Source organism: Schizosaccharomyces octosporus (genome assembly GCF_000150505.1).
Source record: "Schizosaccharomyces octosporus yFS286 unplaced genomic scaffold supercont6.3, whole genome shotgun sequence".
Classification (NCBI taxonomy): Eukaryota; Fungi; Ascomycota; class Schizosaccharomycetes; order Schizosaccharomycetales; family Schizosaccharomycetaceae; genus Schizosaccharomyces; species Schizosaccharomyces octosporus.
This window is the reverse complement of record NW_013185621.1, coordinates 147,476-170,798: the sequence shown is the minus strand read 5'-3', so window position 1 is coordinate 170,798 and position 23,323 is coordinate 147,476. Positions and strand designations below refer to the sequence as shown.

The 23,323-nt window shown below is 38.5% G+C and overlaps 11 protein-coding genes and 2 non-coding genes across 13 annotated transcripts; 5 read left to right on the top strand and 8 right to left on the bottom strand.

The window, feature by feature from the left end:
* Positions 1 to 39: 39 nt before the first annotated feature.
* Positions 40 to 2,571, top strand: SOCG_04734 (origin recognition complex subunit Orc1). Its single transcript, XM_013165326.1, has 2 exons — positions 40 to 1,082; positions 1,126 to 2,571. Exons 1-2 carry the CDS (start codon positions 178 to 180, stop codon positions 2,357 to 2,359), a joined length of 2,139 nt encoding a protein of 712 aa, XP_013020780.1. The 5' UTR covers positions 40 to 177; the 3' UTR covers positions 2,360 to 2,571.
* SOCG_04735 (uncharacterized protein) lies at positions 2,513 to 3,532 on the top strand. Its single transcript, XM_013165327.1, has 5 exons — positions 2,513 to 2,761; positions 2,807 to 2,841; positions 2,895 to 2,990; positions 3,042 to 3,119; positions 3,170 to 3,532. Exons 1-5 carry the CDS (start codon positions 2,723 to 2,725, stop codon positions 3,378 to 3,380), a joined length of 459 nt encoding a protein of 152 aa, XP_013020781.1. The 5' UTR covers positions 2,513 to 2,722; the 3' UTR covers positions 3,381 to 3,532.
* Positions 2,549 to 5,894, bottom strand: SOCG_04736 (cytochrome b5). The gene is made up of 4 exons (XM_013165328.1): positions 4,770 to 5,894; positions 4,375 to 4,717; positions 3,878 to 4,031; positions 2,549 to 3,764 (listed from the first exon to the last, which is right to left on the bottom strand). Exons 2-4 carry the CDS (start codon positions 4,520 to 4,522, stop codon positions 3,692 to 3,694), a joined length of 375 nt encoding a protein of 124 aa, XP_013020782.1. The 5' UTR covers positions 4,523 to 4,717; positions 4,770 to 5,894; the 3' UTR covers positions 2,549 to 3,691.
* SOCG_16340 lies at positions 5,376 to 5,448 on the bottom strand. Its single transcript has one exon. It is a non-coding gene; the product is annotated as a tRNA-Phe (tRNA).
* Positions 5,895 to 6,630: 736 nt separating the features above from the next.
* SOCG_16339 lies at positions 6,631 to 6,703 on the bottom strand. Its single transcript has one exon. It is a non-coding gene; the product is annotated as a tRNA-Phe (tRNA).
* SOCG_04737 (DUF1682 family protein) lies at positions 6,690 to 8,242 on the top strand. The gene has a single exon (XM_013165329.1). The coding sequence runs from the start codon at positions 6,841 to 6,843 to the stop codon at positions 7,981 to 7,983; it is 1,143 nt and encodes a 380-aa protein (XP_013020783.1). The 5' UTR covers positions 6,690 to 6,840; the 3' UTR covers positions 7,984 to 8,242.
* SOCG_04738 (CK2 family regulatory subunit) lies at positions 8,085 to 10,351 on the bottom strand. The gene has a single exon (XM_013165330.1). It carries the CDS (start codon positions 9,306 to 9,308, stop codon positions 8,547 to 8,549), a length of 762 nt encoding a protein of 253 aa, XP_013020784.1. The 5' UTR covers positions 9,309 to 10,351; the 3' UTR covers positions 8,085 to 8,546.
* On the top strand, positions 10,053 to 12,847 carry SOCG_04739 (cytosolic thiouridylase subunit Ctu1). The gene has a single exon (XM_013165331.1). It carries the CDS (start codon positions 11,746 to 11,748, stop codon positions 12,754 to 12,756), a length of 1,011 nt encoding a protein of 336 aa, XP_013020785.1. The 5' UTR covers positions 10,053 to 11,745; the 3' UTR covers positions 12,757 to 12,847.
* Positions 10,285 to 14,248, bottom strand: SOCG_04740 (COPII-coated vesicle component Erv41). The gene is made up of 2 exons (XM_013165332.1): positions 14,164 to 14,248; positions 10,285 to 14,105 (listed from the first exon to the last, which is right to left on the bottom strand). The coding sequence occupies exon 2, from the start codon at positions 13,977 to 13,979 to the stop codon at positions 12,984 to 12,986; it is 996 nt and encodes a 331-aa protein (XP_013020786.1). The 5' UTR covers positions 13,980 to 14,105; positions 14,164 to 14,248; the 3' UTR covers positions 10,285 to 12,983.
* Positions 14,249 to 14,861: 613 nt separating this feature from the next.
* Positions 14,862 to 17,216, top strand: SOCG_04741 (transketolase). Its single transcript, XM_013165333.1, has one exon. It carries the CDS (start codon positions 15,060 to 15,062, stop codon positions 17,106 to 17,108), a length of 2,049 nt encoding a protein of 682 aa, XP_013020787.1. The 5' UTR covers positions 14,862 to 15,059; the 3' UTR covers positions 17,109 to 17,216.
* Positions 17,136 to 19,182, bottom strand: SOCG_04742 (uncharacterized protein). The gene is made up of 5 exons (XM_013165334.1): positions 18,875 to 19,182; positions 18,410 to 18,673; positions 18,165 to 18,365; positions 18,036 to 18,125; positions 17,136 to 17,970 (listed from the first exon to the last, which is right to left on the bottom strand). The coding sequence occupies exons 1-5, from the start codon at positions 18,981 to 18,983 to the stop codon at positions 17,888 to 17,890; spliced, it is 747 nt and encodes a 248-aa protein (XP_013020788.1). The 5' UTR covers positions 18,984 to 19,182; the 3' UTR covers positions 17,136 to 17,887.
* Positions 19,183 to 19,593: 411 nt separating this feature from the next.
* Positions 19,594 to 21,662, bottom strand: SOCG_04743 (sulfide-quinone oxidoreductase). Its single transcript, XM_013165335.1, has one exon. It carries the CDS (start codon positions 21,329 to 21,331, stop codon positions 19,940 to 19,942), a length of 1,392 nt encoding a protein of 463 aa, XP_013020789.1. The 5' UTR covers positions 21,332 to 21,662; the 3' UTR covers positions 19,594 to 19,939.
* A 356-nt stretch (positions 21,663 to 22,018) lies between these two features.
* SOCG_04744 (DNA-directed RNA polymerase III complex subunit Rpc25) lies at positions 22,019 to 23,141 on the bottom strand. Its single transcript, XM_013165336.1, has 4 exons — positions 22,709 to 23,141; positions 22,556 to 22,642; positions 22,231 to 22,499; positions 22,019 to 22,175 (listed from the first exon to the last, which is right to left on the bottom strand). Exons 1-4 carry the CDS (start codon positions 22,914 to 22,916, stop codon positions 22,128 to 22,130), a joined length of 612 nt encoding a protein of 203 aa, XP_013020790.1. The 5' UTR covers positions 22,917 to 23,141; the 3' UTR covers positions 22,019 to 22,127.
* Positions 23,142 to 23,323: the final 182 nt, after the last annotated feature.

The window sequence follows — 23,323 nt, the reverse complement described above, 5'->3', positions numbered from 1 at the left end:
TGTTTGTAAGTAAATGAGATAAAAAGAAAACTGAAATGCAAAAGATCTAAAGAATGCTTAATTTCATGTAAACGGTGTGCATGTCTGTCATCTTCACTATTTGCTATACGAACGATACTCACTCGAGTAAGTTCATTTCCGTATATAAACACGATCATTGAAGCAAAGTATTGAAATATGGGTCGTAGAAAGTCGTTAAGAAGCCAAATTTTAATTCGTCATTTACCTCAAGAAGAAGCTGACTCTAATGATGAATCAGATAGCAGCGACATTGATGAAGAACAGACACATGGTATATGGACTGAGAAACCATTTCAAACTGAGGCAGGACGATCTTATTACCGGAAATTACAAAAAGATGGAATTATTTATCGATTAGGAGATGACATTACTGTAAATGATGGTGATTCTAGCTTTTATGTTGGTGTTATTACAGAGTTATATGACAAAGCGACCACTAAACATTCAGGAGAGAAGTACTATGAAGCTATCTGGTATAGCAGAGCAGTCGCAAAACGCATGGAAATTAAACCAGAGTATCTGTTACCAGACCGGCATGTGAATGAAGTTTACCTGTCGTGCGGACGAGATGAAAATCCGACGTCGAGCATTATAGAGCATTGCAATATTTACTCTAAAGAAGAGTTCTTTAAAAGATTTCCACAAGGAATTCCACCGAAAAAAAAGGACGACTTTGCTCGGAATTTCTTTGTCGATAGAGGAGTTCATTTGAAGGTAAACAAGTATACCGAACCCCTCAATTGGTCCGAATATTCTCATAACTTAGATAAAATAGAAGACTTGCTTGTTGAGATGGAAGAAACTCTTAGATTACCAAAGAAGAAGACGAACGCAAGAGGAAGAGGTAGGGGTCGTCCAAAGAAAAGATCTGAAGAAAAAAATTTAGAAGATAATGATGACTTTGATTTAATGAAGGAAGAAGAAGAAACTCAATCTTCTGATGATGCTGCCTCCATAATACCTTCGTCTGAAGAGGAGTATGAAGCACCCAGAACTCCAAGACGAAGAATTAAGCGGCCTAGAACCGCACCAGGTAGTGCCATGTCTACACCAAGAAGAACGTATGTATTTTGTTTTTTAATTAACGTATTAACATATGAACAGTGGCTACAAACAACCTTTACAAATTACCCCCCTTCCAGTACGAATGTTGTCCATGAAAGAATTCCAAAACTCCCCTCATCGAAAAGCGAGAGCTATGCTACATGTTTCAGCAATCCCTAACACTCTTCAATGTAGAGATAATGAATTTACTACCATCTTTACTAATCTGGAAAGTGCAATTGAAGAAGAAACCGGTGGATGTTTATACATATCTGGAACGCCAGGAACTGGAAAAACTGCTACTGTACATGAGGTTGTATGGAACTTACAAGAAATGGCCAGAGAAGGGCAGCTAGCAGAATTCACATTCTGTGAGATAAACGGAATGAAGGTCACAAATGCAAATCAAGCATATTCATCATTATGGGAATCTCTAACTGGCGAACGGGTAACACCTCTTCATGCTATGGAACTATTAGATAATCGTTTTAATCACCCATCACCAAATCGATGTTCTTGCGTTGTTTTGATGGATGAGTTAGATCAACTGGTAACAAATAACCAAAAGGTGTTATATAACTTTTTTAATTGGCCTTCTCTTCCTCATTCACGGCTCATTGTTATTGCTGTAGCTAATACTATGGATCTTCCTGAACGAATTTTGTCGAATCGCATATCCTCCCGTTTAGGTCTTTCAAGAGTGCCGTTCGAACCTTATACCCATAATCAGCTAGAGACTATTATAGCTTCCCGTCTGGAGGAAGTAAAAGATGAAAACCTATTTTCTTCTGATGCTATTCGATTTGCTGCAAGAAAAGTGGCTGCTGTCAGTGGAGATGCCCGTCGAGCTCTGGATATCTGTCGAAGGTCCTCAGAACTGGCAGAAAGTACAAATGGGAAAGTCACTCCTATGTTAATTCATCAAGCTATAACGGAAATGACTGCTTCTCCGCTCCAACGAGTCTTACGTGATTTATCGTTCATGCAAAAGGTGTTTCTATGTGCCATTGTCAATCGTATGCGTCGTTCTGGTTTCGCGGAATCCTACGTCTATGAAGTGGTTGAAGAAGTAGATCGTTTGATAAAATCCATGACTACCACAGATGCAGCCGAGTTTGGTCAACTTTTACAGCGCCGCCCGGAATTTCACTATATTCTAAGCAGCCTAGGTGAAACAGGCATTTTATACCTCGAAAATAAAAGCAGTAGAAATGCTCGTGTTCGTCTTGCAATAGCAGACGATGAGATAAAGCTTGCTTTCAATGGAGACACAGAACTTCAAGGTATAGCATGACAGTTCATGCTTGGATTTTATTTGTATATTACGCAAAGATGGTTTTAGGTATTTATATAAGGTAAATGAATGAGAAGAATTACTGTTGCAACAATGGTACTGAGTCAGTACGGATAATTTTATGTTTTATTATATTTGATAAATAGAGATATGTATAAATATACATATACATATATATTATTACAACGGATCCTCTGAGTATACTAAGTTGCATATATATTTTTGTTGGCGTACTGTAAACAGTACTGACACTCACAACCTAGGAGAACCTGAAAAATACCAGCTTACCGAGAAAGCACAATTTAAAGAAATAGAGTGATTTTATAACTTGTTCTGGCTTCTTTTTTGGATTAAAATTTGAAAATGGGAAATTGCTGCTCGCATTTTGGCAGTTCTGACGAGGTTCGTCAAATCAACATTGCCTGGTGGGAGCTAATAAATGTGTAGATTGATGAAGTTACTCCGCTTCTTCCTAATGAAGGGTAAATTTGAGACGAATTGCTTTGAACTGTTGTTAGATTGCTGATACCTTTAGAATCCAAAGAACTGCTCCTACCGCTGAATCAAATATGAGCCTGAGGAAACGCCAGAAAGAAGAAGAATTTGAAAGCAAAATCTACGAGAATGCAAAGTAAGAATTTAAGATATAAAGAAAAAAGGAACCTTGTATTGACAACTGCAGAAATAACTTCATTGACGTGTTTTCTATGCGACTAAGAACAGAGCCTCTTGAAAGAACTCAAGATGAGAACACTTATGAGTAAGGACTGATATATATAAAAAAAGTGCATTTGCTGATAATTGATGAAGGGAATTGATGGATCAAATGAACTCATTGGATTTAGCGCCGGAATATGAAACGAGTACGCCTACTGAACAAGATCAAGAATTTATCCAGAAGAAGCTAGACCTGTTCCTTCGGGAAATTAAGGGTATGAAGTTCGACACAGAAATGATTCGAGGAAAAATGATTGTAAATTTGTCTAAAGTGAAGCCGTCGATGAGTGAAAGTCCTTCTTAGGCCATAATATATGAAATAAAAAGCGGCTCTCAAAGGAAAGTAGTTTTCCTAATGACAAAAGCTTAATTAGACTTTGGGGCTCGATACAGTTTTGGAGTTAATTTACTAGTAATGAAGAATTAATTTAATATATGATGTCCAATGCTACATGATTATCATAATCTGTTGTTGAATGTTTGTAAAAAGCAATAGAGGGCGCTAGAAAAAGCAAGGTTTGCTATCATTGTCTAACAGTGGAATTCAAATATGCGCAATATTTACGGAATCATAAATAGTAAAGAGATTTCATATTCTCGCACAGAAAACCGTGTTTAACCCTTGAACTTCATATAACCAATTACGGCTAAAGCAGGAACGAGAATTAAAGCAAGGATCATGAAAATACTAAATCAACATTAGTAAATAAGTAACCATAGTAATGACACAGTTCGGGAACTTCTTCATAGCTGAATGCAAGACAGTTACTTCCTTATGTGCAAAAAACAGAAGATACATACGAAGGAGCGTCATTTTCCTCAGTGCGAGGTTGTCGTAATTCAAAAAGTCTTTCTTCAGCTCCAGGTTTTAAGTCACCAATGTACATTTCTTGTAGTAACTCATCAGCGGCAGCCGAATGGCCTACATCGCGATATGCCTTGGTACAGTCTTGGCCTAGAAAGGGGAAAAAAGTTAGCACATAGCACGGGAAGAAGCAAAACCTCGATGTTTAGCTAAATACGACGGATATTAAATCAAAAATAAAACTGAATGACAACTGCATGTACCTAAGTGAGACAGACTGAGACTTGCAATTGAATTAGAGAATAAAGACTCAACGAAAAGCCAAAAACAAAAGAGATTACACTTCTAGTATAAAAAAAACAAGGGAAACATTAAAAGAAAAGACAGTTCACGAAAGAATAGCAAACACATTTCTTATGAACTCGCTCGAAAAGGCACTGTCCAGCATCATTGTTTTCTAAATCCTATTCACGATCGAAAGGAAACTACTTACCACCGTAATCAAGCAAAATATCTAAACCACCAGGATGGTCCTCTGCGAATGAAGTCACGTCGTAAACTTTTCCTTCAAAGACCATATACAAGTCCTTTGGAGAGTTGTGTTGAACAACTTCTTCGGCCTCGAAAACTCTGTTTGACATATTTTTATGAGATGAGATTTATAAGGTCTGAAATTTATGAAATGGAAAATTAAGGGTAATGGAAAAGGGAAATTTTCAAAGCAAGTTGAAGGATTAATTGGTGTTTCACTTTGAGTAGTGGTGGACTTGTAAAACTTATTGGACACACCAGTTCTCGCTTAGATAATTCTCGCTTTGGTTATATCATGAGTGACTCTACATCCATAATTAGTAAACAAATCGATTCTTCGATTTTAAAATAGAATACCCTCTCTATCAAACCATTTCTATTTTAAGTAAAATGTCTTCTGATTATGTTTTTGGTGTCTAATTTTCAACTTGTAAAGAAAGAACAGAACAATGGAAAAAAGAATAAAAAAAGGGAGAGAAAAAACTTTTTCATCTGATAGTCTCGATTCACTGATCATCTCGTCAAGTTGGTAAAGTGAGCATAAAAAAGTGTTTGACACAACTGAAATTAAAATCTGTTTCAATGTGGTTTGGATAGTGAACGAGTCCAGGTTGTCTTCCTGATTTCTCAAATGAATGCATTAGTATACATAAAAATGTAGTAACCACCTTCTTTGAAATCCATTCCCAAGCGCGAGCTGCTTCAACTGTGCTACATATAATACTCGTAGCTATTTGAATTTGCAGTAACTTCTTGTAGACAAAGAACTAGGGAAAGAGGTATCCTTTAATATACGAAATATCAATGTTCACCGATACCATTGTCTTTGAAATGAAAAAGATGACTGTAACGGCAACCACATCAAGGAAGCGCTATTCATTCTTTGTCGACACAGCATACAACAGTTTCCTTTTTTACTTACTAGCAAGTTGAAAAAAAGAGAATAAAAATGAATAAAAAGAGTGTCACGAACCGGGATCGAACCGGTGACCAACAGATCTTCAGTCTGTCATGCTCCCAACTACACCACCGCGACTTTGCTTGATTGGTGTCATTGGAAAGACAATATGTACGCCAATATGCAGCTATAATATAATGGTAAGAAATGAATTTTGGTTGATTTTGCGAATAATCATGGACAGCTCTAAGGAAGAACGAATTTCATTCATATGGATTGGCTATTAAGAGAAAGTATGCACAAGGTATCCTTTTGTGGTCGATTGATTGAAAACAGCTTCACGGAAAACCGTGTCCAGCTGACTCGTCACCGAAAGAAATACCTGTGAAAGCTTTCTTCAAATGACTCTTGATTTCTATTCTTTTCGTAAAACGCAAGTTCAAATTCTGTAGAATAATGACTTGTTTACTTGGTTGGATCAACTTTCCTCAAACCACGACTTCACTAGTTTCTTCTTCCACATCACATAGCAGTAAAGAAGAAACATTCTTTGATTCTTTGAATATTGAAAACAAATTCATGAGCTATTTGAGTCTTGAAATGATCAACACTTCACAGAAAACAAACATGCTTTTAAAGAGTATATTGTACTACATCGATGTTACCTATAACTTTTGTAAATAAACAAGAAAAGAAGAAAAACAAACTATGAGGATTCATGGAAAATGGAGCGCAAGAAATAAAAACAAAAATTCTTATTATATTCCAACTTATTTATTTTTTAGTAATGGGTTCATTGCAGACATTCCTGTTGAAAGGATTTTGGCTTTGTGTACTTAGAAAGACAGAGTAGTAATATCATGAAGGTAAACAAAACGCATACTCGTATTGAGCATTATCCCGTTCTAGAAGTCGCCATTAGATAAATTGTACGAAAAACCCTTTGCAAAGTATTCTATGTACAGATTGCTAACGAGCTCCACATCTTAATTGACTGGATCAAAGTCATCAAATTCTTCCAGCTGCTTGTCATTTTTTACTTGACGAATAATCCAACATTCATGGTCTGAGAGTACTACAAGCGTACAACTGCTCATAAAGCCAACTTTACTTCTTGCTCACTTCATCGTAAGGATACTTTTACCTTTCAAGTTGCATGCCTATACGTGCTCTTTCTTTAACTTCTACTAACAAAAGCTCGTTCACAATTGAATCCTTTGAAAACTTATTCTTGAAATGACTTTTTTCTATTCCAAAATTAATACTTTTCCATTAAATAATGAACAAGAGAATAGAAGATCCATTGAATGAAAAAAAAAGTGTCACGAACCGGGATCGAACCGGTGACCAACAGATCTTCAGTCTGTCATGCTCCCAACTACACCACCGCGACTTGATTGATTGTACTGGGATAATTAACATATATAAAGTTGCCGTTTTTATTTGACAAAAGACAAGTATTTGAAACTGAAGACCGAAACTATCATAGAGCGCTCACACCTCCTTTCTGGTGTTTCATAGCTTTCGTCAATGAGCATTAGAAAAATGGAAAAGAAGGTATTGTTGTCATTCTTAGCATTCATTTCTGGAGCTTGGGCAACAGATGAGAGCTCGGAAGAGTCATATACAGATGAAGAATTCGTTCCTACTGAAAATACTGGTATGCTTAGAAAAGTCCACTGGCAGGATTTCAAAGTCGAGTTAATCGTTTTGTCTGTATTTGCTTTGTACGTTTTCTCATTTATCACCAAAAAACGCAAAAACGCCGATTTTGCTTCTCGTTGGTACAACTCTTTACAAAGCTTGTTTCGTAACCAGTTTTCTCAATATGGTCCAGGAAGGAATATGTCCCCCGTTATTAATGTCTCTCCTACCGAGTACTCGTCGTATCTCACCGGTCGAATAAATGTTAAAAATGTTTACACTACATTGCAACTCTTTCCACGTCAGGACTTGTTTACTTACGGTATAAATCAACTTGTTGAAATATTCATGGGAAATATCATGTCTCCGGTATTACCCGTCGCCGACCGCTTCCAGGTATTACTCAACCTTGGCAATCATGCCAAACCCTGGCAACCATTTGTGTTTGCCATCGTACGTAAGGACTGCATGCGTATTCTCCGTGAAACTAGATTCGATCTTAGTTTTACTAGAATCTCTTCTCATCCATCACTTCCTGATACCCATGTTCTCATGTCCGAAAATCTTGAATGTACCGAACGCATCCTTAACCTTCCTCAATTCCTTCCTTCCATTCAATCTTGCATGGAAAATCTTGAGTATTTTATCGTTACTGATCAACCTTCTGCTGCTCCTGCTAACGAAAAAGAATATATCGAATATCCTCGTATTGATGCCTCGATTCGTATCGACAACGTCGATACTTTCAATGAGCTTGAAAACCCCAAAGCTAATGATTTACTCAACACTTTATTGTTAATTGCTGACAATACTGCTAAATTCCAATGGCGACCTGAAATTACCAAAAAGCTGACTTCCTCTCGCAAGTTGGCCCTTGAAGAAATTGTCCATGCTTCTGCTGCTGCCAAAGCCACCAGAAGCAAAAAGTCCACTGCTTCTGAAGTTTCCAACTTATCTGAAACTGAACAGAAGAAGCGCTTGGAGAAAGAGCGTCAACGCAAGATCAAGAAACGCAGTAAGCGTGCTTAGATGAATGATTATGGTCATTAGCATTAGCATCAATTGTTAATTGTCTCTTAGACTTGAAGAGCTAATTTTACATATCTTACGATATACATACAAATAATACGTACTAGATATCCAAAGGCTCATTTTATTAGTTACCTGCAACAATCAATATAATTTTTGAGATTGCAAGGATTAAGTTATAGTAATAAAGCCTTCCATCCTATAAATTTTTAGTGATTAATTTTTGATGGATGAACATTATCCACTGTTTTCCTTAGGCAAGAACTAACTCAAAGGATAAGATAAATAAACCAACTCAACATAGACCCTAAATTTCTTTGGTTAAAAAGCAAAAGATAAACATAAATAACCCTAAAAGTCCCTTTACGATAGTACTAAACTCTCCACAGGTCAAGAGATGTGACCAAGGAAGAGCTAAAGAAAACAAATTAAAAAAGGCAATCATTATGGTCTTCTAGAGGTAAGCAATAAGGTATAGTGGCGGATAGAAAAGGTATGGCGGTGCGGTCTGACGGAGAAGGAGAAATGAAGAGCGTTTTTGATAACATTATAATCATAAGAAGCTAATCACTTTCACTTTCGCTTTCACTATCACTACTGTCGGTCAAATACATGCGTAGCCATTGCATTCGGGGGCCCGTTTTACTAAATTCACTAACCTTGAATCCATATATTCTGGGCTGATATATTTTACCGCATGGGATAGCTCTTTTCGGGTTAAGTTCAGGATAGGTTTCAAAAAACAGATGAGGGAATGTCGTACCAAAAAAGGATCCATCAATATTTTTATATTTAGAGCTAGATGGTGCGTATAAGTCTAGGCAATTTGGACAAAATAATACAACAGGCATTCTGCCAACCACGTCCGACCGGCCTGCAGGAAGAACGTGAGTATAGCAACAATTTACCCGAGGACAACAACCAAAAATACCCGTACTATATTTTTCGGCCATTTGGTGTAAGCCCATTCGAGTAATGATATAGCGCTGATGTATTAGACCATAAAGGATTTGTGCACTTGTTTCGATCACTCCCATATCAAGCTTTTTTAAAGTTTCTGAATTATTCCTATCAAGTATAAGGTCCAGAGCCTCATTATAAAAAGGGACAGCAAGATTTAAACCGGTCAAATTAAACAAATCTTCTATAAACTCATCACGAACTTCGACGAAATACTCTCGACCCGGCTGAGAGCAGAACCAAGTTATCCAAGGGATATTGCCGGTTGCTGGTGATGGTGTTGGATCTTCAATAAAGTCGTCATCTTTTGTGCTATATGTGATAGCCGGATTATGACTTAGGGTCACAATGTTTCTCACAGACATGATGTTCAAAATCTGAAGGATCGAAAGCAACAAGTTTAAACAAATATATAATAAACACCTGATAAGGGAAATAAGCAATAAAGTAATCAGCAAGGAACCTAATGCAGTTAAAATATTGAGGGAGAGGAAATAAAAGCGGACAGATGATGTATGGAAAAGTCAAGCGTAAACAACAGATTAATAGTTAACAAAAAAAAAACATTCAATGGTATGTGAGGTTTGAAAGAAGCTTAAATAAATAAAACGCTTAGATACAAGGGCTACTTCAAACCGATTGTCCTTTTTATTAGGTTTCGGAGACAAATAAGAACCAAATAGGAGGCAAGGGAAGTGAATAATCAACGAGTATCCAACTAGCAAGTAAGAATATCTTTTCTATACGAACTGAGAAAGCAAAAAGCTCTGCTAATCCAAAAGATTTCTTGAGTAATCCAATATAGAGGAAAGAAAGAAAACCAACTAGTAGAAAAGATGTAGAAGCAATCAACAAACAATTTCTTTTTTTTTTGAGACTGCAAAGAGTAGGACAAAAAGACCTTTTATAGCAAACGCTTCTTCTGAATTACCAGGTAGAAAACTTTGCTAATTATGTATTTAACCTGAAAAGCTTAAAAAATCTAAACAGGAGATTTTTTATGTGTATTGGTATTGTCTACAATGCAAACTTCGTGGCTTGGTAGTCGAAAAATATGACAAGAAGAATTAACTTTTCAGACAAACTTTTCGGTAACTTTTCTTCTTCTCTTTTTTTTTTTTTAAATTTCCCGTAACACAACCAAGTAAACGAAGATATATATATTCGTGGGTCTTCAATATTTTACTTTTCCTTCTAGTAGAATCCGAGGACGGCCGCACAATGAAGGCAAATTCCGAACCCGTACAAAAATCAAACTCTTGAAACAAAGGTTATAAATGAAAAAAGATACGAAAATGATTGATAGCCAATTTCGAAATAAGCACGATGCTTCTTCGTAGCAATGCACTACTTGATAGCAGCTCAAGTTTTGAGAATGCTTAGAAACAAATCGTCTTTGGTTGTTGTAGCGGTGTCCCTTTTTTTTATATACGAAATAAAATAAGGAGTTTGATGTTATATATGTGGTAAAGGTGTTCAGTGTGCCCCCAGCGGTTCTTTAAATGTTGCTTACTATGACGTATCTTGTATGGCTAGTATGCCAAAGGCATGGAGTGTCAAGGGAAATGTACCGAACTTTCTACGGGTCCGTGTACACATGAACGCTTGAGTAGGTAACCTAAGATGATGTTGTTTCGTATGAACCCGCGAAAAGTCAAAGAAATATTTGAAGTTTATAGTGCAACATGAAGGCGGGCTAGGACAAGTATGTGGGCTCCCACCCTAGGAGTACCGATTTAAGATACGATTAGCCGTCCCCTAGTTTAGATCATCCATAATGTATTTCCCCAAATCGCTCTCTTGACGTGTAAATAAGGACGGACAATAAGGGAGCCACGAGACGAAAAAAAAAAAGGAGAAACGCGTCGAAAACGCGTCACGAGCGATTGCATTTTAATTCATCCTATTTGAATCATCAAATGCTATGTAAAAAAGAAGCAATCTTGGTCGTGAAAAATGAACATATGAATAAAGCTTTACAATCGACGAGTTAACAAAAGCAATCCTTCCCTATCCTGTACAAAAAAAAGAAACCGTGATTATAACCAAATTAACATAAAAAACCAAGAATCCTTCTGTTTGGAAAAAGGAAAAGTAGAGTACCATTGATTTCTTATATATATTCACGGTATTGAGGGGATTAGAATATGGAGTCTGTGTGCATATACTCCGAATGGAAAATGAAATTCTTTCTTTCATGAAACAAGAGAAAATTAATGATTCATTTCTCATTTTTTATTTCTCTTGTTTTTACCTTTTTTTGGTTGATAAAATGAGAATCGGCTCGATTGTCCCTTATATTACTTTCGCGCTTCACCGTAAATCTTGACTTCCCCACAATCAATCTATTAAGCTCCGATTCTACAATTAGCATAATTCATGGTTATTAAATGTATGTATTAACAAACAAGAAAAGATGCTGGTTTGTTTATTTTTTAAAAACATGCAGTTCTTCCTTTTTATTCAGCTTAAATGTTCACATTCTCAACCGTTTGAATAAACAGCAAACGACGTGATTGAGAAACACTGATTCTCACTATTTCACTGTGTTAGGAAAGAAAAAAGAGAAACTCAAACAGCTCTACTATGGTCCGTCTTTAAGTCCGATTTGAGTGCGTTCTTTTTGATACCTATTTTCTAAAATACTTTGTTTATTTTTTAAGGATACCGTTGGATGGTTTAAGTATCGGTAACCGTGTTTACCGATTTCCTAAAACCAACGTTATGTGATATATGCATCTGTTTCCTATGCTGGGTGAAGGCAGAAATTTTTAACATAAAACCAGCAAGCATTCTCTTACAATGCGAAGTAAATTGTGTGAATTATGTGATACCAATCGCCCTGCGCTAGTACGTCCAAAGACTGGACAAAGGATTTGCAAGGATTGCTTCTACTATGTGTTTGAAACAGAAATCCACAATGTCATGACTGAAAACAAGTTGTTCCATCGAGGAGAAAAAGTGGGTATCGGTGCGAGTGGAGGAAAAGATAGCACAGTTCTAGCATACGTAATGAAACTTTTGAACGAACGATACGATTACGGCATTGAATTGTATCTAATTAGTGTGGACGAGGGAATTCGCGGATACAGAGATGACTCTTTGGCAACAGTAAAACGAAATCAGCAGCAGTATGCACTTCCAATGACCGTGGTTAGCTATGAAGATTTGTACGATGGATGGACCATGGATAATGTTGTTGCTCGTATCGGGTTGAAAAACAACTGTACCTACTGTGGTGTGTTTCGCCGCCAAGCTCTGGACCGGGCTGCGCTGAATTTGGACATCCATCATCTAGTCACGGGCCACAATGCCGATGACATTGCAGAAACTGTATTGATGAACTTGCTACGCGGTGACGTTGCTCGTCTTCCCAGAAGCACCGAAATCACCACTCAATCAGATACTTCGCCTACGAAGCGCTCCAAGCCTTTCAAATATACCTACGAAAAGGAAATTGTTTTGTATGCTCATTATAAAAAGCTTGACTACTTTTCAACTGAATGTACTTATTCCCCCGAAGCATTCCGGGGAACTGCTCGAGCCATGATCAAACAGTTGGAGTGCATTCGACCAAGTTCAATTTTAGATATTATATATTCTGGCGAAGCTATGCAACTTTCTGATACAGTCCAAGAAAAACTTCCTCAACAAACGCAATGCGAACGATGTGGTTTTATATCCAGTAATCGGATTTGCAAGGCCTGTATGCTTTTGGAAGGGTTGAATACGGGCATTACGGGTTTGGGTTTGGGAAGCGACAGGAAGACACGAAAGTTACAGTCCCAGACACCGGAATGTGCCAAAGGATAATAATGGCTAGCTTGTTAGTTATTTGCAAGTGGTTTTTTCTGGCAAGGATATTGGGGTTTTGGAATCTAAAAAATTTATTGTAGTTTGTAGTAATAGTTTAATTTATCATTAATATTTTCCAAGTATGTTTTGGATCACGAAAGATTGGCCAAGGGTAGTTAGAGAATGGATGGGTTTTGAAGGATAGATTTTGCTCATACGGAATCATAAGGCAACCGAAGCAAACATTACGAATTGACCTCTTTACCAAGGAGTCCGAGCATATCGTCTTCCGCCTTTGCAGTAGGCCGATTGCTGTAAAATTTGTCTAACCAGTTCATAAGGATGTATAGACCGCCGGAAATGGACAAAATGCGTAAGAAGGATTTCATAATGCTGGGATATTTGTCAACAATTTGTACTCCAAGAGGTTCGATATCATATTCGATAAAGATGCCAGGTGGTTTGGATTGGAAGCCAAGCTGTCTTGGTACAGAGTTTTCGGTTAGAGAATATTGATTTGTTTGAAGAGAACGAAAGGAAGATTTATAGCTTGTGGGCAAAATGGATAAATAATATTGAAAAGCAAAAGCTTCTTTGTCGGTAAACCCGTAGTGGCCATCGAGAGCGTTTACGATATCAGGGTAGTAGTCTCCAAAAGACAATTCTTCAATGTGATGGGTAAAGTTGAGGGCATGAAAGGGAATGTTGGATGAGCCGTAGCCCCAACCTGGCGCAGTAACGTGTAGTTGGCCATGGACACGATTCACAGTAAGTGTTCCATAGATTCTGCATGCACCTCCAGCATGACTGGGCTTTTTCTTCTGACGGAACTTGCCGGATCTCACCCAACGGTATTCGGATTTTTTTCCCGGGAGATATTTGGTAGATGAATGCTTCATAGCATTGAGATCCGTATCCTCGAGAGTCAACATGGTGGTAGCCAAAACAATATCGTTGGTTTTGTCGGCCGCGTCCACGCGAACGTGCGTACAAGGCATTGCAAGGGTGATATCGAGATTAAGATCCATCAAGTCGGACACTTTGTCCGAAACCATAATCCTTTGTTCGCGAACGCCTTTAATGTAGGAATAGCACTCGACAAGGAAGAGCCAGAAAACGAAAAATCCGACTGCTAATGAGAAGACACCTCCGCGTGACGATCCTGGTTTTCGATACTCATTGACGACTTTTGGGAATGCATCAAAAGACTCCAAACGCTGTGGAAGCTTTCTACGCAGCATGACGGCTTGGTAATTGGTGTTGATAGGGGAGTGGTTGAACGAGGGAGACAAAACGTAGCAGCAACTATTACAAATAGACGTTTCAATCGTATTTGAATTCAAAATGCTACGAGGACACAATCGCTACTACAAGGTGAGCAGAGGATTAGCAGAAGATTTTTGATTAAGTTACACAAGACCGTACAAAGAAATTAATTCAAAATTGTATGAAAAGCTAAATCTAAGCTTTTGTTTTTAATGTTTTGCTACCCAAGCAGACTAGACTCAAACAACCAAAGTGACCCACACACAAGTTGCTTCTAGTGATAGCTTCACGGATCTTTCTTTTGGCCTTCCATATCGTTTGTTTATCACTTTACGATATCGTACATAAGTACCGTATGTATGAATACCGACACACAAACTACATTATGCCATACACATATACCAATCGGTACCATAGTACGGTAAGTAGCATTACCGATAAGGAACGAGGAATGTGTGGCCGTATGCTTTAGGGTTCAAACAGCAATTTTCTCCGAAAGGTCTTTATGGGTAACAAACGTAACATTGGCTAACTTTAATCAACGAACTTTGAAATTCTGAAAGAAATGTAGGAATTTACAGGATTCTATGAAATTATATGCATAAAAACACAAAAATTTTTATCTTTTTTAAGGCAGTTCACTTCTTTTTCTGCTGCTATTGTTTTGATTTCCCCCCGATCTGACCGTGTAAAGTTTCGACTCCTCCAACCATCGTGCGAGAACTCATCACATTTGTCGAGATTCCCTTTCGGATCTTCCTATGACTAATGAGGTGAGTACTCGCGTAATATCAGGGATTGACGCAAACCTTCGGACGATCGTGAGTTCAACTCCTTCTTCGAAATTCTTTTTCAGTCTGGGACTATATATTCTTAGAATCCCCCCGCTTTCAAACTTGCAACGCACCCGACACATTGCTGTAGAATACCAACATTGGGATCGCGAGATTTATTGGTATTTTAACATAAATTGTCATTTCACGTCTCATCTTTTTTTATACCCTTTATATATTACGCTTATTTAGTAAGGATTTCACGAACTAGAAGTATTCATCATGCCTTATTCTGAAATTGATCAACTCGCCATTAACACCATTCGTACCTTGTCCATTGACACTACTTCGAATGCTAAGTCTGGACATCCCGGTGCTCCTATGGGTTTGGCCCCTGCAAGCCATGTCCTTTTCAGCCGCATCATGAAGTTCAACCCCAAATCCCCCAAGTGGTTGAACCGTGATCGTTTCATTCTTTCTAATGGTCATGCTTGTGCTTTGCAATACGTTATGTGTCATTTGCTCGGCTACCAAATGTCTATTGATGACTTGAAGAAGTTCCGTCAAGTTGGTAGCAAGACTCCTGGTCACCCCGAAACCCACGACCCCACTTTGAACATTGAAACCGGTGCTGGTCCTTTGGGTCAAGGTATTGCTGCCGCCGTCGGTCTTGCTATCGGTAAGGCCCACTCCGCCGCCGTTTACAACAAGCCCGGTTTTGACATTTTCGACAACAACACTTTCTGCTTCTTGGGTGACGGTTGTCTTCAAGAAGGTATCTCTTCCGAAGCTTGCTCCTTGGCTGGTCATTTAAAGCTCGGTAACTTGATTGCTATCTGGGATAACAACAAGATTACCATTGATGGTAGCACTGATCTCTCCTTTGATGAGGACGTTGAGAAGCGCTATGAAGCTTATGGCTGGCAGATCTTGCGTGTCGAAAATGGTGACTCTGATCTTGAAGCTATCGAGAAGGCTTACCGTGAAGCCATTGCTTGCACCGACAAGCCTACCTTGATTAACCTCAAGACTACTATTGGTTTTGGCTCTCAACAACAAGGTACCCACTCCGTTCATGGTAGCCCTCTTAAGCCCGATGATGCCGTCCACGTTAAGAAGCTCTTCGGCTTTAACCCTGAACAATCTTTCCATGTCCCCGCTGAGGTCTACCAATTCTACCAAAAGCGTGTTGAAGAGAACCAAGCTGTTCAAAAGGAATACGATGCTATGTATGCCAAGTATGCTCAAACCCATGCTGACCTCTACAACCAATTGGAGCGTATCCTTAACAGACATCTTCCCGATGGCTGGGAGAAGCACCTCCCCACTTACAAGCCTGGTGATGCTGCTGTTGCCACTCGTAAGCTTTCTGAAATCGTCTTGGACGCTCTTTGCCCCGTCGTTCCCGAACTTGTCGGTGGTTCCGCTGATTTGACTCCTTCCAACTTGACTCGTTGGCAAGGCGCTGCTGACTTCCAGCACCCTAGCACTAATATCGGATCTTACGCTGGTCGTTACATCCGTTATGGTATTCGTGAACACGGTATGGCTGGTATTATGAACGGCTTGGCCGTCTACGGTCCCATCATTCCTTATGGTGGTACTTTCTTGAACTTCGTGTCTTATGGTGCTGGTGCCGTCCGTATGGCTGCTTTGAACAACAGCCGTGTTATCTATGTCGCTACTCACGACTCTATTGGTTTGGGAGAAGATGGTCCTACTCATCAACCCATTGAGACCTTCTCTCATTTCCGTGCCATGCCCAACATTTACTGCTGGAGACCCGCTGACGGTAATGAGACCTCTGCCGCTTACCTCGGTGCTTTGACTCACTGTGATTCTCCTTCTATCTTGGCTTTGACTCGTCAAAACCTCCCTCAACTTGAAAACTCTACTATCGAGAACGCTAGCAAGGGTGGTTATGTTCTTTATGAGAACAAGAACGCTAAGGTTACTCTTGTCGGTACCGGTTCTGAAGTTTCTCTTTGCCTCGACGCTCTCAAGACGTTGAAGAGCGAATACAACTTGGAGGCTCGTGTTGTTTCTTTGCCCTGCTGGGAAGTTTTTGAGGAGCAAGACGAAAGCTACCGTCTCTCTGTTATCCCTGACGGTATCCCTGCTATGTCTGTTGAAGTTTACAGCACTTTGGGCTGGACTCGTTATGTCCACGAAGCTTTCGGTATGACTTCCTTCGGTGAATCTGGTACTGCTAAGCAATTGTACGAGAAGTACGAATTCACCCCTGAAGGTGTTGCTAAGCGTGCTCATAAGACTTACGAAGCTTACAAGGATACCCCTTTCATCCGTTCTCCTGTTCGTCGTGCTTTTTAAGCTGATGATGATGTCGGGAATGATTGAGTAGAATTAGTATGTATAAAGATTGGAAATTGCCAGCATGTGAGAAAGTAGTTTACGAATGAATGATGTTGTGTATAAAAATTATCGAAAGAGTAGTTTTATAAAGAGTACATTATTATGAGTATGAAGGGCTTTATTGCCATGTAGGAGCTTGGTTACATAACGTTGTAAATGTGTTTTTAGTATTTCACTTTTTCAGGCGATGTACCATATGGCAATACAATAAGAGTCATTCTATGTGAATTGTAAACAAGGGAAATTGTCAAGTTCTGACAAAGAAAGAACACTGTTTAATGGTAAAAACAAGTCATAAGGCTAGAGAAGCAAAATATTCACTACTAGAGTGGAAATAATCACATAGTATCTTGTCGAAGATCATTTTGAAAAGAAAGAAGCATGGACGGAAATTATCTTTCACTTTCATCTCTACCTTTTCTGAATGACAGGCAAATACACGACGCAATATTGTTATGAGCAATAATGAACTACGACGAAAATTCCGTAAGAACAATTAAATAACCATTAACAAGGGCGTTTAATTCATAAAGAAAATGAACGATTCATAAATAACACGATTACGAGACGAATTCTTAGATCCTAAAAGAGTGAACGTGAAAAGCAATCAAGTTGTCATATGAAGCTGATGCTTATTTTTGCGGACAAGAATGCAGGAACTTGGGGGATTGCAATTGATATGGATACTTCGAAGGAAAATGTGATTTATAGGAGGGATGGAAAAGATTCGTTAAAACTCAAACTTCAGCGCTTTGCCCAGCAAAAGGTTGAAGCTCGATTTCCTCGTTACGAGGTGCTTCATTTTCTGGATCTGTCGGTCCTAATTAGGTTAATCAGGTGCTAAGAAAAGAAAAAAAAATGAAGTTTATAATAAACAATACATACGAACATAATCCGCAGCATTTTTTATGCTGTTTAGCATGCCGTTTCCTAAATCAGCAATGAATACTCGAAGTTGTCGCGCATCTGGATATCCTAAAACAGTTAGAATATTTCGCAGGTTATAAGACATACTCCAAAATAAAACAAACACGGCAGCGTTAACAATGCAGACACCATAGAAAGCAATATCGTTCATCTTTTCAAATCCTATTATTTTCTTTACATTAAAATAGACGACGAAGCCAGCGACATTCAGAGAAGCCGTACATATTACTGCGACACACATATTGATCCCAGCTTGCCTGTACCATTCGGGATAGATATAAAGAATTGCTAAAAATTAGCGAGCTGTCCAAAATAAGATATTGTAGACTTACCAAGGAGAGAAGTACAAATAGATCCAATAGAGCTGCCAGCAAGCCCGTAAAAAGTTTTCGAATACGGAGAAACCTTGTAACCAAAAACTATGGCTATAAATACAATATTATATATAATAGTTATAATGGTCACTGTTCCTATGACAGGTGTTTTCCACCGCTGTTTATTTGGCGAAGGGTCAGACCTAATATTATTTCCGGATAATTCGGCGGAATTCTGAGCGGATCCGTCAGCCATTTCTAAATCGATAAATTTGTTTGAAGCTAATGAATGTATTAGCAACTGAAGTTTTCGTTCTTTGTGAAAGGAAGGAGGCGTTCGTCCTGTTGTTGACAATTATCGACAAGGTTAAAAACAACAAACAAATAAACAAATAGGATTCCTCAGTAAGAAATCTCCATAACTGGATTACAAACAGGAAATATAAAGAAACACCATTACCTTTCCATTTCAATAAATCTTACCTGAATACGGAGGAGGCGTACCATCTGAAGAATGGGTGTCTACCTTTTCATCAATGAGTGTTTTGAAAGACTCGTCAGAGTCTGAAACAGGAGTGTATTTATTCTTCATTTTTGCAATGGCAAACCAAAAACCAAAAGAACACCAATATCTATAGCTAGTTCGAAATTAACTAGAATTACCAAGAAAAGTCCGTAGAAATCGGTTCCACCTTTCAGATATCTTTAATAAAAAAAAAGTAATCGTTCCCTGTTTCTAAAGAAAGGCAATGTTTTGAGTAAAAATCTGTCTAAAACCAAAGATAGTAACGAAAAAAAAAATCTTGGTAATGGCTTTTCGCATATTTTAATTTCATAAAGCAGCGACATTATGTCACCGACTGGTCACATCCTCGTTACGATTATTTGACATTCGTCTTTCACCGTGGCTTCTAGTATGGATAATACAAACGAATCGATTATTACAAAAAGTAAACAAAGAACCTTTCAGTAACCAGTATTATTGGCGTTAAAAGACATACCTCTGTTCACCATTGAGAGTGAAAGTGTTTCAAATAACAAATTTCAGCTGACCCGGTTTAATACATGGCAAGTCAAGTCACCGGACATGGGATAATCCGTGGAGCTTTATTCCTATCACTCAGTTTATACACATACAATTTGTTTGAAGTCTCAAAGACTAAACAAATTCTTGATTTTAGATAATGTAAAATGTTGATTGTCACACCTTTTGTTATTGAACAAACAATATGACCAGCGATACTGTTTAAAACAGTATAAGAATTGCTAACAACACTACATTTTAAATTGCTAAAAACAGTTGAGCAATATCATTACATACATAGAAACATATAAACAAAACCAATATCTAAGAATTAAACAGTTATTTAGATAAATAATGTTCTTTTATCACAGGGGGTAAAAAGAAGTAATGCACAATTGCTGCAAAGAAAATTTAAATGACCCCAAAGTTTACAAAAGATGGGAGAACGAGAACAACCGACTGAAAACGCAAGACAGTACTCAAAGTTAAAAATTCACAATGACTTATATTAAGTCGTGACTCATTTAGTTGACAGTAAAGTGGGGAGGGAAGATACCACGCTTTCCGTACCATTGACCATTACGCATAGCAAAATTCCAGTAAACGAAAGGGAAAACATCCTTTTTAAGATAGTAGTAAGGACGACGAGGAACGGATTGGTCAAGGAAGCGAGAGTATCTGCCAAAGGATTCAGTAGGAACTTGGTTGTACTTGAATTCGGCCAAAATGAGTTTGCCATATCCAGTCAATAATGGGCAAGAAGAATATCCATCATAAGCGGCAGTCAAGTTCTTACCATTGACTAAACTCCAGAGGTTGTGTACCATGACGGGTGTTTGAGAAGTTATAGCAGCGTATGTCTTACTGGTGGGAAGGCCAGAGCAATCACCAATGGCAAAGACATTAGGGAATTTAGTCGACTGAGTGGTGGCAGGGTTAACAGCGACAAAACCAGCTTTGTCGGCAAGATCACTCTTAGCAACGAAGTCGTGAGAACGCATAAAAGGAACAGCGTGTAACAAATCGAAGGGACGTTCGAAAGTGGTATTATTGGTGGTATTTTGGAAGACGGCCTTACGCTCTTTACCGTTTACTTCGATAAGATTGTTGTTATAATTGAGATGAACATTACGGTGAAGAGTTTGATTTTGACGTTCCAAGGCATCCGAGTAACGTTTGACAGAGAAGAGAGTAGGGCAACCAGAGTAGAAAGAAACTTGAAGGTTGTTGCGAACATTTTGACGGCGCCAGTAATCTTCAGCCATCCACATAATCTTCTGAGGAGCACCAGCGCACTTCAAAACACCACTAGGTTGGGTAAAGATGGCAGTACCAGAGGTAGTTTTTTGAATCAAGGGGAAAACAGAGTCAGCATGCTTGGCCGAATAAATGGTGGTTACAGGGACTGAAGGGTCATCAAGAGCTTCACTCAAACCCTTCACACGCTCAAAGTCAGTGTGAATACCGGCAGCCATGATAAGATAATCATAAGAAATTTCATGACCACCCTGAGTTACAATTTTGTTGTCCTTGGGGTTTAAGGACTGTACGAATTCTGGATGCAACTTGAACTTATCTGAAGGAACCAAGTCACTGAGATTACGTTGGTTCTTGGCCACAGAGCTAAGTCCAGCACCAGCCAAGGTCCATCCTGGTTGATAGTAATGATGCTTAGCACCATCGACGATACCAATTTCACCCGATTTAATCGAGGTGTCTTTACCGTCCCCGTTGGCAAAACGGTACTTTGAAAATTTGTTGTAAATTTGATGGGCGGCAGAGATACCGGCAGAACCACCACCGACGATCAATACTTTGTGATGAGTATGAGCCAAGCGAGCCAAAACGAACGCACCCAAAGAAGAAGTAGATGCCCTAGAGGATCTTACTGCTGGGGAAATCTGATTCGAAAGCATGACAGACAACCAAAAACGTTGGGATGGATGCTAGAATATAAAAAAACAAAAGTAAAAAAAAGTGAGATCCGCTTTTTTTAGTACGATAAAAGCACAGGAAAAGCTGTTCCTCTCCGAACGCTTCTTACAAATAAAAATTACAAATTTTTTTTACCTTTTCTTGTCAAAATTGACGAGAACTTTTACTTACAACAAGACTTGGTAGTTGGAAGAAGGAGAGTGAGAAAAAACACGAGTACGGAAACTCGTAGATGAGAAATACTGACGACTTCGGTTTTGCAATGCGCAACCTGAAATACGAGCTCCGTGACACCCGAACCTTCAATTCAATTCAAGGACAAATCAGAAAGGCGAGAATTTCGTTTGTTTATATGGAAATAGCGGATACGTCAGACTGGCGGATATCGCACAAATGAGAAGCCGTGTTACGCAATATCATCACTATGTTGCGAGCGTTCCTCTCTTGCGATTGGAAATTTAAAATTCTCACTGGAGAATCGTACGATCACGCTATTAATTATAAGGAGAATTAGGTGACTACGAAAAATGCGTAAAAGAAAACATAAGGTCACGTATAATATATAATTACGATATAGAATATACCATCGGTATATGATTAGCGAACACAGAGGTTTCGCCGTAATCAACAAAAGAAGATTAGAAGCTAGGCAAGGCAGCTTGTGGAATGGGAATTACGTGTGAAAACTGTAAACTTGTTTATCAGATTTTTTTTATATTTATGAGAACAATTCTTCTTTTTTATTAATTTTTTTTTTGATACCTATCACCATCGTGGTTATTTCCACCAGACAGGAATGCCAAGACCGTCTCTTGCGCAGGAAGCCTACAATAGTTAGCTTGGAAATGTTCCTTAAATATCCTACACTGAAATGACTTACAATAATGGTATATGGAGCCATGGACTCGAGCGCTTCGGATCCAGCAACCGCAGTAGCACCCTTGTTCCTCTTCGGAGAAATATCGACAAACTCTTCGGATTCAACCTGGAAGCGAATTTCTTCATCCACATCAAAATACAGTTCTGGTCCAGGCTGTCCTTCTTCACCTTCTAGTTTCCATACCCAAGCCCGCTCTTCTGGTCGATACACAGATGGGTCGAACAGCATGTCTTTAGGTATAAACAAGTCATCAAAAAATCCAAGCGTTACTGTCCAAATTGTTAGAATTCACATGCTTCCACATCATTACCAAAATCATGCATACCCCGTATACCATCTTCGCTGCACGATTTGATTCTTCCCAGCATCACTTCTCCACGAAATGGTCGAAACACAATCAGCCGAAAAGTAACTAGATTATAAATTAGTTCTTTTTATTCAAACATTTCTTCCTCCTCCAAGTTGTATCTATCCTTACCATTCATAAATGAGGATCCATTTCCATATTTAATGATTCCTTCTCCTATTTTCGTAAAGTCATACACACAAATGGCAAGTCCAACTTCTTGAATCACTTTATTTGCGTACTTCTTATGAATCTCCTCTGCTAATGCTTCTTTCGTCGGTTTCCAAAAATTTGATGGATGAATGCTTATTATATCCGAAATTTGACTCAACAAAAACATTTTTAATTGTTTTTTGTTTTTCCTTTTTTTTTTAACTGTAGAACAATTCCTAAACACCCCTTTTCACTTCTATGTATCGCCCGTAGTGTATGTACTTCTGGTAACTTGCTGTTCTTTCTTTCTCCCGGTTTTTCAATCTGCTTTTTCACTATGTCCCATGCAACAGTAAACTTATTATTATCCCAGACACCCAATTGAATTAATAAAAAAAGTCGAATCGTTTCCTTCACAGCAATTTTTTTTTTTGGGTATGCGCTTCTGCAGAGCATATCATGTTACCTTGGATGTTACTTTTAATGAGTTCAGCGAAATAGGCCTTTTGGTCTGAATAAATGGCATAGGCTCTCCGATGCTTGTAGATTGTCATACTAGAGAAAGCTGAACAAAGGTGGTTCTGTCTATCTTTT

Coding starts and splice junctions, on each gene's coding strand:
- SOCG_04734 (XM_013165326.1), top strand. CDS start 178: ATGGGTCGTAGAAAGTCGTTAAGAAGCCAAATTTTAATTCGTCATTTA. Junction 1,083..1,125: donor ATGTCTACACCAAGAAGAAC/GTATGTATTTTG, acceptor ACATATGAACAG/TGGCTACAAACAACCTTTAC.
- SOCG_04735 (XM_013165327.1), top strand. CDS start 2,723: ATGGGAAATTGCTGCTCGCATTTTGGCAGTTCTGACGAG. Junction 2,762..2,806: donor ATTTTGGCAGTTCTGACGAG/GTTCGTCAAATC, acceptor ATAAATGTGTAG/ATTGATGAAGTTACTCCGCT. Junction 2,991..3,041: donor AAAATCTACGAGAATGCAAA/GTAAGAATTTAA, acceptor TGACAACTGCAG/AAATAACTTCATTGACGTGT.
- SOCG_04736 (XM_013165328.1), bottom strand. CDS start 4,522: ATGTCAAACAGAGTTTTCGAGGCCGAAGAAGTTGTTCAACACAACTCT. Junction 4,032..4,374: donor TATTTTGCTTGATTACGGTG/GTAAGTAGTTTC, acceptor TCCCCTTTCTAG/GCCAAGACTGTACCAAGGCA. Junction 3,765..3,877: donor GAGGAAAATGACGCTCCTTC/GTATGTATCTTC, acceptor ATGTTGATTTAG/TATTTTCATGATCCTTGCTT.
- SOCG_04737 (XM_013165329.1), top strand. CDS start 6,841: ATGAGCATTAGAAAAATGGAAAAGAAGGTATTGTTGTCATTCTTAGCA.
- SOCG_04738 (XM_013165330.1), bottom strand. CDS start 9,308: ATGTCTGTGAGAAACATTGTGACCCTAAGTCATAATCCGGCTATCACA.
- SOCG_04739 (XM_013165331.1), top strand. CDS start 11,746: ATGCGAAGTAAATTGTGTGAATTATGTGATACCAATCGCCCTGCGCTA.
- SOCG_04740 (XM_013165332.1), bottom strand. CDS start 13,979: ATGCTGCGTAGAAAGCTTCCACAGCGTTTGGAGTCTTTTGATGCATTC.
- SOCG_04741 (XM_013165333.1), top strand. CDS start 15,060: ATGCCTTATTCTGAAATTGATCAACTCGCCATTAACACCATTCGTACC.
- SOCG_04742 (XM_013165334.1), bottom strand. CDS start 18,983: ATGAAGAATAAATACACTCCTGTTTCAGACTCTGACGAGTCTTTCAAA. Junction 18,366..18,409: donor TATTTGTACTTCTCTCCTTG/GTAAGTCTACAA, acceptor GCTAATTTTTAG/CAATTCTTTATATCTATCCC. Junction 17,971..18,035: donor AAATGCTGCGGATTATGTTC/GTATGTATTGTT, acceptor TAACCTAATTAG/GACCGACAGATCCAGAAAAT.
- SOCG_04743 (XM_013165335.1), bottom strand. CDS start 21,331: ATGCTTTCGAATCAGATTTCCCCAGCAGTAAGATCCTCTAGGGCATCT.
- SOCG_04744 (XM_013165336.1), bottom strand. CDS start 22,916: ATGTTTTTGTTGAGTCAAATTTCGGATATAATAAGCATTCATCCATCA. Junction 22,643..22,708: donor TGGATCCTCATTTATGAATG/GTAAGGATAGAT, acceptor TTTATAATCTAG/TTACTTTTCGGCTGATTGTG. Junction 22,176..22,230: donor TGGCTCCATATACCATTATT/GTAAGTCATTTC, acceptor TAACTATTGTAG/GCTTCCTGCGCAAGAGACGG.